Source organism: Sceloporus undulatus, chromosome 2, assembly GCF_019175285.1.
Source record: "Sceloporus undulatus isolate JIND9_A2432 ecotype Alabama chromosome 2, SceUnd_v1.1, whole genome shotgun sequence".
Lineage (NCBI taxonomy): Eukaryota > Metazoa > Chordata > Lepidosauria > Squamata > Phrynosomatidae > Sceloporus > Sceloporus undulatus.
This window is the reverse complement of record NC_056523.1, coordinates 139,841,542-139,853,508: the sequence shown is the minus strand read 5'-3', so window position 1 is coordinate 139,853,508 and position 11,967 is coordinate 139,841,542. Positions and strand designations below refer to the sequence as shown.

Below are 11,967 nucleotides of genomic sequence, written 5' to 3'. Positions count from 1 at the left end.
TGACGAAGAAGATGAAGAAGATGATCATAATGATCATGATCTCTTTCTTCCCTTAAGCTTCCTAAAAGGCAGCTCTTATTGAGACCCACATCCTTTGCATCCAAACTGATGGCTGAGCAAAAGAAGGAGGCTGCGACTCCTGCTCTCCCACTGTTGTGTGTGTATGTGTGTGTTTTAAACCCAGACTGGCACCATCCAGGACTCCGCCCCTGCTCTCCCTCTCTCTCTCTTTCTCTCTCTCTGGATCCCAGAGGAATGCAAGTCTCCAATCCGCCTAAGAAGAGCTAAAATGCAGCTGGCATTCCTGGGCTGAAAAGGCTCGGCGGGGGAGAAGGAGGGAGCTCCTCCTCAGGCTCCTTCCCTCCATCCCGCTCCCCTGGCTTTTGCACGGGCTTTCCTTGCAGCACTTCCAGGCTAGAGGTCTCCTCCGAGGAGCTGCACCGCTTCCTTTGTGCATCATCCCCATCCCCCGCCAGCCAGCCAGCCAAGCCGGAGCCCTCCGCTCGCTCGCTCCCCAGGTGCAGCGGACTGACTCCTGCCCTCCGCAACAAAGGAGAACAGGACCTGCGGCAAGGCGCCCCCCCAAAAGCAAGGCTTGGCCAAGGAAGGAAGGAAGGTGCGCCAGGTCCGCGGCCTGCCTTTCCCTGCTCGCCTTGCAAGAAGGGGATGCCAAGCCTGGAGGAAAGAGCTGGGAGGCTGGGGCCCCCGCTGCAGCCTGGATCACCAGGAAGAGGAAGCCTCTGCTGCAAAGGCTTTGTCCCAGGCTCAGGTTCGCCCAGGATCAGCCCCTGGCAGGCCCAGCCTGGCCCAGCCCGGCCTTAGAGAGGAGGAGGAGGAGGAGGAGGGCCCACGGGACCCTGGGTCACAGCCCTCACCTCGCCTTCTTCCAGCAGGCTTTTCTTTATCCCTGCCTGTCTCCCTTCCTTCCTTCCGTTCCCCCCCCTCTCTCTCTCTCTTTCTTTCTGCAGTATATTGCTCTATATTTCTCTTTGAGAGCTCAGCTTTTCTTTGCTTGCCATTCTCTCTTTTGGATGTTTGAAGAGTAAACTGGTCCCTGCCTTCCTTCAGATCTGGTCCCTGGGATCACATCCCTTGTTCCACCAGTCTTTTTTTAATCCCTGTCTCTCTCCCTTGATTCTTCTCTCCCTCCCTCCCTCTCTTCCTTCCTTCCTTTCTCTCTCTCTCTCTCTCTCTCTGCGGTGTATGTGTGAGAGCCCAGCCTCTCTTTGCTGGCCACTCTCCCTTTTGGATGTTTGCGGAGTAAACTGCTGATGCTGAGCGCCGACAGGATGGAAGAGTTTCAGAGCGAGGAAGAAGAACCCTGGTATGACCAGCAGGACCTGGAGCAAGGTAAGGAGGAGAGAGGGGCGCTGTCCACACCAGCAGCCAGCCTCTGGCCAGGAAGCAGGACAGGATCTGCCTCAACTCTCCATCAAGGAAGGCATGGCCCTGCAGGGCAGGACAGGTCTACAAAGAAATGGCCTCTTAATGGAAGGGGGGGGGGGGAATTAAAGCATCCCCAAGGGTCAGGGGTTCCTAGTTTACTGTGACCCTAAGGCGCATCTGTCACAGGGTTTTCTGAAGAGTGACTTGGCCAAGGTGACATCCAGAAGAGGATGACCAAAATGATGAAAAGTCTGGAAACCGTGCCCTGTGAGGAGTGGCTTAGGGAGCTGGGTATGTTTAGGTTGGAGAAGGTTGATAGCCACATTTAAATATCTGAAAGGATGTCATATTGAGGATAGAGCAAGTTTTTTTCCAGGAAACTACAGGAAAAGAGATTCCACCTCAACATTAGGAAGGACTTCCTGAGGGGAAGAGTTGTTTGACCGTGGACCAGCTGCCCAGGAGAGTGGTGGAGTCTCCTCCTTTGGAAGATTTTAAGCAGAGGCTGGATGGCCATCTGTCAGGACTTGGAGTGCTTGGGCTGTGTCTTTCTTCATGGCAAGATGGGGTTGGACTGGATGGCCCTTGTGACCTCTTCCAACTCTTTGATTCTGTGAACCCATTCTCTCACTTTAACCTTAAAGGGCAATGAAAGGCAGCATGAGTCCTGTGGAACACAAACCAAATTTGTTTAATCATGCATGGAAAGCCAGAGGGCCAATTTTGAGTTAAACTGCCTCTGTGGACATCAAGAAAGATCAATTTTGCCCACTGATTCTTCTCATCCTGGGATAAACCTGTTATTTCATGTCCTTACAGCACATGGTGTTAGACACCTGCAAAAGCTGTAGTGACATTTGGCTGGTTTGCATGCTGCCATTTAGCTATTTGTGCTCCTTTAAAGGTGGAATAAATTGAGAGATGTTGGTAACAGACTGCAAAATCAAAGTCATCAGATGAAAATGGAGCAAGATTTTAGCAGCAGATAGCCTAAAAGCCACTTTTAAGAGGAAAAGATGCAAAAGGTCCCTTTTAAAAAATGTACAGAGCCACAGTTGTATATTGCATACATGTGAACAGTATTATTTGAAGGAGATAAGGAAGCAAATTCTGCATTTTCCTTTAGCTGGTATGTAAAAGTTTTCAGAACGTCATTTGCAGAATGAGGAATGAGAGAAGGGTTATTATTTGTACTTTATGCATTCTGCATAAACTGGTGAAAAATATTCTGGCTAGATATTAGATTTGCAAGATACTGAGCCTAATAGTTAACTATAGTTGTAACTGGAAATCACTACCCGTGGATTATGAAGACAGGGTCATAGCTAGGCATTCTTAGATCCCATTGATGTAAGAATGTCTGATTGTGTTAAGCATGCTCTTAATGCTTCCACTGAAAGTAGTGGGGCAGAAGCTTGCTTCACTTTGGCAGTCTGTTCCTTACTTGTATGATGGCTCCAAGACTTACTCTATCCCACAGATAGGGAATCAAAGACCAAAAATGGAATGTAAAATGTGGAATCCGCATATGGATTTTAAAATATGGTTGATTTGATCCTGAAAAGCATACAAACTGGCCCTAATCTCTTGACTCAGCATCAGTAAAATAAATATGTTTTCCAGTAGTGAGGTGGGCTTGTTTGATGACAGCGAACTCAAACTTGGATAGTTAACAGATACTTCTGCTTCATCATGTGACTGATGAATGAGTTTGTATGCTGTGGAAAGAAATTTCTGCACAGAATGAAGAGAATCTGGAGAAACCACATCTTTACAATCCAGTTGTCAGATTTCTTGAGCCAATCTCTAAGTGCTCAGAATTGGGAGCATGTGAACAATAACATGAACCCAACATCAAAAACCATTGGCAATGCAAGGCATGTCATGCTGCTGAACCACCACAGCTATTGAAAAACACCTGGGAAGGTGGTGGGTAAAATAAGAAGCTTGAAGTAAATAGCTGTAATGAACATAGAAAAGATTTGAGGATTTGAGAAATGGACTATTGCTGCTTAGAAAATGCAGCCAGTTGATGTAAAATTCTGGCACATATTTGATACTGTGCAGCCTAATACAGCTCCCAAAGTCATTGGTTGTTTGATGTTCCAAGTTTAATGTATTATTGAGGGAGAACCATGTGTAGTTGGGAAATAAGGAGGCTTGTAGAAAATGGAGAGTGTGGTTAATAAGCATTACACATTGCTAAGAAGATCTTGATGCCAGCCTTCTTCAGGGCTTAGAAAGAAAAAGCAAAGTTTGGCAGCAGGTTCAGAGGGCCAGGGGCTTTTGGAAATAGCTGAGTGCAAAGTAATAAGAGAACAACAGTTACTTTGATGGCCTAGACCAGTGGTCCCCAAACTGTGCCCTTTAAGAGATTTTGGACGTCAGCTCCCAGAAGCCTTAGCCATGTTGGCCAGTAGTGTGGGATTCTGAGAGCTAAAGTCCAAAATCCCTTAGAGAGCACAGTTTGGGGACCACTAACCTAGACAGTGAATGTTTTACTTTGATTGGTTGTCATGGAAATTGTATTGTACGTTGGATTTGGAAATATTGCTTACTAAGCAGACAGTGAGCGCATGGTGTAGTGATCTGAGTATTGGACGACAACTCTGGAGATCAGGATTTGAATCCCTGCTCAGCCCTGGAAAACCCACCAAGTGACCTTGGGCAAGTCACATTCTCTCGGGCAAAGGCAATAGCAAACCTCCTCTGAACAAATCTTGCCAAGAAATCCCGATGAAAGGTTCACCTTAGGGGTACCATATGTTGGAAACTACTTGAAGACACACAACAACAATAAGAAGCAGATGGTGCTTTTAAGAAGGAATTCAAACAAAACCATTTGACTACAGGTTAATAATACCCACTTCCTGAGATATATAATATCTATAGCACCTACTTTTCTTTGAATCTCAAGCTAGTTAGTTTGAATATTTTTCACTGCCCAAGGAGTTTGCTTGTACGTATAAAATACCTATGTATTTTGATTCTTTTTGTTTTTAATTAAATTTATTTCTTATCCTGACCTAATTGATTTTAAAATATTGTAAGCATCCTTGACTCTCATGGCAGGAGAAATCAATTCAATTAATTAATTAATTCCAGTCTTCTTGGATGTTGGACAAGTAGAACAGTCAGTGCATTTCATACAAAAATTAATTAATTGATTAATTAATTAAGACCTTTTTTTGTGTGAGGCACATTGGCTGTTCTACTTGTCCAACATCCAAGGAGATTAGAATTCCACATGGCTTAAACCGTAACTCATAACCTGTTATCCTATGACAGCTTGTATTTGTAATTGTGGGTTTGTTTAAATAATAAAGTTTCTGGCCCTTAGGTTTTTGAAAAAGAGGTGGGCAGTTACTTTCTAATGATTCTGAGTTTGGAATGGGTTGCAGCTTCGTGTTATGGGAGTTTACACATGTCTTACTTCATGCTCCCCACCTTGCCATTAAATAGCAATATAAAACAATCTACTCTAAGCTTTTAAACTAACGTAAATTAGGATAGTATGTGCAAGTTTGAGAAATGAGTGCAGACTGCAGAGTAGTTAGTTTGAACATTTGCAGAATGGGGTGGTTTAGGGCAGAATTGTAGACCATTGACTTTAACTTAGATGGCCATATAGGGTGTGCGAATGGATGTGTTTTAACTGTAAAGGCAATTGTGCAAGTTGGATCCCTGAAAAGTGGGGTAAGACTAGACAAATAGTAGGTTTGTTTCACCATTTTCATTTTCTGGTTTCCCAAACTTGAATGTATGAACAAAACTGTTAGTTTCACTGATTGATTGAAACATCTTACCCTCCAGACATTATTGGACTGCAGCTCCCAGAATCCCTCACCATTATCCATGCTAGCCTGGGTTGCTGGGACTTGGCAGTGCAGGATTGCATCATTCCTGCCTCTGATTCAGACTGATGACAGTCGTCATTAACTAGTATTTTTTGAGTAAGATCAGCTTATGTGTACAGTTTCAGTTTTAATTCAGCCATGAGGCTCGGATAATAGAGTATCTAGATTTTATTTATTTATTTATTTGCCAGCTGTAAGATTTGATTGTTTTCTACCAGGTTTTTAAACAAGCTTTCATTGTTAACAAACAGCTGATGCTGGTATTGCAAGAGCAACCTTAAAACAATGTCACTAAACTGCTTTATATCATTCTAACGCTAAACAGTGCTTCCACCTAAAAATAACTGTCCAGAGGATAGGAAGAAAAAACAGTTTGATGGAGCAAACATCTGTGTGTAGCATATGTTGGTTTAATGAAAAACTCCCATTTCTTGTTTGCTAAAGAAAGGCATTCTGGGTGGGACCAAAGGCTTTTTCCTTTAAGGAAGTCCCACTACTTGAAGGCATGAAGTTGGAGCCATACAGAGAATGCGCCTTGTTTCTGGCAGCTGGAACATGATGATGTGGCTGTGCTGAGCTCATGCAGCTGCTTCTCAAGGAATGCATGTTGTGACAGCTACAAGGACTTGAATTAGGAAACTTTACTGGAAAGAATCTGATTTTTTCCTACTTCATGTATTGTTTACTTCAGAATGAGTACTTTTTTTAAAAAAATGAGTTGCAGTTTGAAAAGCTTGGGAAATGATTTGAGGGAATCACCCAGCTAGCATAGGTAACAGCCATGTTTGCTAGGAGATTTTGGGATCTCTAGTACAGAAAAGTACCTAACAAACTCTAACCATGAGATATGAAAATAACCTGCTTTGAAGTTGTAGCTTGGCAGGCAGCGATGTTCATGCTGTTGATAGACACACCTGTTATCTTGTTTATTAATAATAATAATAATAATAATAATAATAATAATAATAATGTTTATTTATATACCGCTTTTCCAAATTAGATCAAAGCGGTGTTAGATTTCTATGTCCTCCATCCGTCCACCCACTTTCTTTAAGAAGTCCAGTCTACCATTTTATCTTTACAACCATGCTGTGAAGTGGTTTAGGCTGGCAGAGAGTGATGGTCAGTTAAGCTTTATAGGAATTTTGAATATTACACAAATTATCCATTACCCCTTGGGAATCAATGATTTCCAGTTTGTTCCCTTTGATTGTGAACATGGAGGGGAAAAATAGAGTCACAGTTACTAAACTGTGGATGCATTTGCATTTAACCTTCTGAAATAGCAGGCTGCTCTAACTATGAAGTTCTTCATATCTGTACTGTTTGCACTGCCATGTCGGTATGGAGTACTACAACTGTTCTGCATTGTTGTTCTTCCCCTCTGTAACCAAGCTGAAAAGAAAGGTAGTGGCCTACCCCTCCATTAGTGAAAATATACCTTATGCAAACACTAACCAAGAACTATATAAAGCAAATTGTATACATATTACAGCAGAACATCTAAGCCTTGCCTTACACCCAGAAAACATATCTGGGACAGCCGTGGTGGCCATGTAGCAAAGTACAATAACAGCCAAAATCCATTAAACAGTGATACTTATTAGAACAACCAAGATGCACAAAATACATGACATACGCTTTCGAAGCTCCACTAGCTTCTTCGTCAGGCAAAGATGTTAAAAATCATACAGAAATTTTTTTATACATATTCTTTTCTCCTGTATGATTTTTAACATCTTTGCTTGGTGAAGAAGCCAGTGGAACTTTAAAAGCTTGCGACATGTATTTTGTGCATTTTGGTTGTTCCAATAACAGTATCACTGTTCTGTGGATTTTGGATCTAAGCTTTGGCTTATCTCCCTCAAAATCTACACTCATTTTTAACAGCCTTTTCAGTAAATTATTATTTATATCATGTACATGTTATTCCACAAAATGATTATATCCTTTTGTTCCTGTTGCGGACTTCAACATTAATTACATACAAGATTTGTTGTGCTAAGTGTAGCTGCTGCATTTACCACTAGGTGTCTATAAATATTTCAGACCAGACCAGACTTTCTAGAGTACAGTATGTTGAGTGCGTAAATACAAAATTTTAAAAGTATTAATTAATAATAATAGTAATAATTTACTTTTATCCTGCCCCTCTGCACAAAGCAATCGAAATTTCAAAGCAATTGAAATCGACTAAGGGCTATTGCAATATAATATGTTGATGATTTCTATCCCAGAGAAAATGGTGCTGGTGCAGTAATGGAAGGTGTGAAGAAAACTTCTTTGTTTTAATTAGTGCTAATGTGGTAGATATTTTTTTAGAAACTGACAGTTTTAATAGAATCCTTGTGTAATTATACTGCTGTCAAGGAAGGGGATCTGACCATTTGCTAAAATGTTGGAATCTTGCTGTCCGAGATGGGCAGGGCTCATGTGAACTTGTTTTGACTGCAAAAAAGACAGAAAGAAGTTAAGACCATGGTAGATAAGATAATTAAATTGCTCTCCTTCCAGACATGCTGGATTATTTTAAACAATCCTGGTGGCAGTATCTGAAATCATTCCATGTGCTATGTCCCTTTATCATTCTTGTCCCAGGGCTTACTTTAAATTGCTCAGAAATTCCTTAGCCAAACAAATGCTTTAGCCAGAAATAACAGGCTTTGCACAGTATGCACAATGTGCTTATTTTTTCATAATGTGTTTGGACAATGGATTTGGCCAGTCTTGCTAAATTTGGGGTGTCTACGTGTATTTTTTTGATAGTGAGAAAGTTTCTGGTATGGAATTGATGAGACTCTAAAATGAAATGTCTGTTTGCACCTAGTAATACCTGTGAAAATGGCTTGTATATTTTGTTAGGACTCCAGAAGTATATGGGTTCTTTTATCTGGTGTTTGATTGTATATGAAGTAGAAGTAATGGCAGCCTTTGCTTGATGACGTCACAGACTGGCATGGCTGAAAGCACCCCAGGTTGTTTCCCTGATCTTGTGGCATTGCTCTGAAGAAGTGCAGCGAAGATCAGCTGACACTCAGAGCTGTGCTGCTGTGATTGGCAGGCTGTTGTTTGACCCCAAATCTGCACAGTCGGAAGGTTGCTGGCAATCTCTGCAGTATCTTTGGCTCTTATTTATTTATGAGTCTGGAACTGCAGGTGCGTTCAGCAAATGGAAAGTTTTTCAGTGCCCTAATTGCTGAGCCACTGTACTGCTGCACGCCAGACCAGCCTCCTTATATATGGCAGGAGAGATGTTTAGTTCTTCATTTTAAAGCCTCCTCAAGCATTAAGATTTATAGGACCAGAAGTGCTTCATGAATAATTTATATGAGTAAACTGCACTATAGGAAAAGTTTATCTCCCCATATGTATTTGAAGTTGGCCTTCTAAGTATGCTAAACTGTTCCATACACAAGCTAGGTGCATTCCCCCCTTTTCAGTAGATTTATACCTGTTCATGCATAGATGGTCATCTGGATTCAAACAACTGAATATCTTGGGGCTATTAGATTTGGCACTTTGTAAACAACCATTCTCCATGGTGAGTAGCAAATCACATTTGAAACTGATTAGTGTTTAAAGAGCATTTCATGATAATGACATGGAGGCATCTGTTCCCAAAAGAAAAGTTTAAATCCATGCTGCATATGTACAAAATCTTTCAACTTTAGTCACACAAAGGAACTTAAATTCTCTGATATGCATAATGAAATCCACCTGTACCAATATTCCCATGCAGAGCTGACCCAAGACAATCACATGCCTGAGGCAAAGGGCAAGATGGCCCCCTTTAGAATCCCCTCAGACTGCCAGCTGCCAATCATGGCATTGGAGGAGCATCTTCCATCACAGCTGAGGGCAGCAAACTAAGGAGTTTATCACACAGGAGGGAAGCACCCAAATACCTCCGGATAAATGAGAGTTAAATTCAGGAATATCCTGCAAAAGTGGGATTGTTTTCAGACGATGTCCCCAGATTATCCCACATTTAACCTGTTAATTAAAGTGTGGGATTTGGTTGCTTTTGGCCACTTTTTGTTTTGGGGAAAATCCTGAAAGTAAAAAGCAGCAAATAACGTTTATTCATGGGTTAAATGAGTGATAATGGCGATGTCAGGGGATATAATCTGAAAACAGTCCCGCTTTTGCTGGATATTCCCAGATTCAATCCCCATTGATCCACAGTTCTGGGGACACTACTGCCTTATCCCTCAGCATTCTGTACCTGGGAGGCTGTCTCACTTTAGTGGTAAGGTGTGCTCCCATGAACAAAAAGAAAATATAACACTGAAAGCAGCCCCTTCCAAGGAGTAGTGTGAGGAGTTCAGTTGATTTTCTGAAATCCTAAAAAGATGGAATTACATATACAACTTTCTCTATAATACTCAGAAAAGATCTTCAGTGGATGTTCTTTTGAGCACATGGTTCTTTTGAACACAGGAATTTGTCAGGGGAGAATCAAGACTGAGGGGCATAGATTTATTAGAATAGTTTTCTGGCTGGAAACATTTTGGACTATGATTCTGAAAATCAGGGTTCAAATCCCTATTTGATTGTGGAAACCAACTGAGTGAAATTGTGCAAGTCACACACTGTCCACCTTAGTAAAACCCAGTGATAGGTTCACCTTAGGGTCATAGTAAGTTGGAAATAATTTGAAGGCACACAACAACAACAACAACAACGTGGAATGCTGTTTGAATCCTATATGTCATTTCAGTCTTAGGAGCACATCCCTATTTTAATCATTTGGGGCATATCAGAAGTCTGAGCGGAAAAAATAATTCTTTCTTGAGCTTATTATGAATGCTTTCCTGTACATCTGTTCTTAATAATTAAAATATTATGGACACAATCCAGCTGTCCTATTGAAATCAGCAAGATAAAATTGAAATCATTGAGACTTCAAGTTTGCTGGAGGACATCCTATTATGTTCAAATCTTTTCCTTTCAAGCGATCAAATCTTTTATTCCAAATATTTTCCTTTCAGCAATAATTTCTGTACTACTCAGTAGTCTTAGAAGCAGACTTTCTGGTATGATTGGCTTTTTGATATTCTTATAACTTCTCTGAATCACTTCTTTTAATAGTGAAATGTGAGTGCCAAAAGTAACAGAGTCAAACCAGAGCCACTGATGAAAAAGTGGGCAGAATCAGCACGCTCGGAGGAACCTTACAGCTTGCAGGTGTACAAACTTTTCATTCATGGGAGGAGTAGAGCTGGTCTTACTATTAGGATGAGACAGCCCCCCAAGTACAGAATGCACACATACAAGGCCTGAACCCAGTGGTTAGTCCCAGTTAAGTAGATACAGTGATGTTTTTAAAAAAATAAAGTAGAAAAAAATAAGTAGACACAGTGAATCAGTGGGAAATGAGTGAGTCAACACTTAGGTAATTTCCACTGATTCAATGAGTGTGCTATTTGGAACTAACTATTGGATTTAAGATTACATTTTTAAAAAGGTAACCTATGAGAAGCAACTGTCTTTTTAAAATCCCAGTAAAGATTGAATCCAAAAAGAAAACTGTAGGGAGAGAAGATGGAGTGGAGTAGTTTGAAGGAAAGATTAGCTGGCTGGCTGTAACAGTGAAGAGAAATAGGAGTTAAGGATGCACTGCAGAGTTTTGTTGCAGGAGCCTCTTGTTCTTTACTGTTTGTCACCATCTTGTGCCTTTACTGCCATACTATCACCTCTCAGGAAGCATGAAAGCAATTTATTTGAAGTGGCTCCCAAATACAAAGATGTAGTTTGGAAGAGTGCACATGAGCATGGAAGGTAACTGCTCTGCACCATTGGTTCATTTCTAAAGGATTATTCTTTCTGCTCAGTTACCTACATGAAGTACAGGATTACTACAGTGAGTAAAAGGGATTGTGGAGACCAGGGGTACCTAATGGAAAAGGCTCGGATGATTGGAACATAATGCTGAAGAATAAAATAACAACACCAGTTAACAAACAAACAATATCAGTTCATAGAATAATAGAATCATAGAGTTGGAAGAGACCACAAGGCCCATCCAGTCCAACCCCTTGCCATGCAGGAAATCACAATCAAAGCATCCCTGACAGATGGCCCCAACAGTTAAAAGACATCAGTTAAAACAGACATTAATTTAAAAGAACAAATAAGATGTATACATATTAAAACAATCCATATTTAAAATTTATCATTTAAAATTTTAAAATAATCTGGACAAGCCTGCTGAAAGAGATTGATTTTTAATTCTCTCTTAGATTTGGACAGCATATTCAGCTGTTGAATCTCTTCTGACAGGTCATTCCACAGTCTAGGGGCAGCTGAAGAAAAAGTGCTCTGGGTGACAGTTGTCAGCCTGAGGAAGAAGACCGAAGTCTACAAAAGCTCATGTTGCCAACTTCTTTCTTTCAGTTAGTTTCAAAGGTCCTGTATGATCTCCCTACACACAGTTGCCAGCCTAGTCCTGAATAGTGTAAAGGTCCACCAGAGGACCTGAGTGTATGGGGTAGATTATATAGGAGGAAACTGCTCTGCGCCATTGGTTCATTTCTAAAGGATTATTCTTTCTGCTCAGTTACCTACATGAAGTACAGGATTACTGTACATACACACAAGAGTGAGGTATGATGAGAAATGAAGAAAGGGAGATGAATTGTAAAGATCACCAGTTTCCTGCAAGTCATTGATGTCACCAGGCTGAGTTCTTTGCAGTTTGGGAGGAACTGCAGCATGGCTCTTT

The 11,967-nt window shown here is 41.1% G+C and overlaps 1 protein-coding gene across 1 annotated transcript in view; it reads left to right on the top strand.

Annotated features, from left to right (window-relative positions):
- Nucleotides 1-214: 214 nt before the first annotated feature.
- The window catches only part of CDR2L (cerebellar degeneration related protein 2 like), a 40,838-nt gene continuing 29,085 nt past the window's right edge, over nucleotides 215-11,967 (top strand). The window contains exon 1 of the mRNA XM_042449945.1: nucleotides 215-1,350. Within this exon, the coding sequence (XP_042305879.1) occupies nucleotides 1,272-1,350 (79 nt within the window). The 5' untranslated portion in view covers nucleotides 215-1,271. The remainder of the gene's footprint in view (nucleotides 1,351-11,967) is intronic.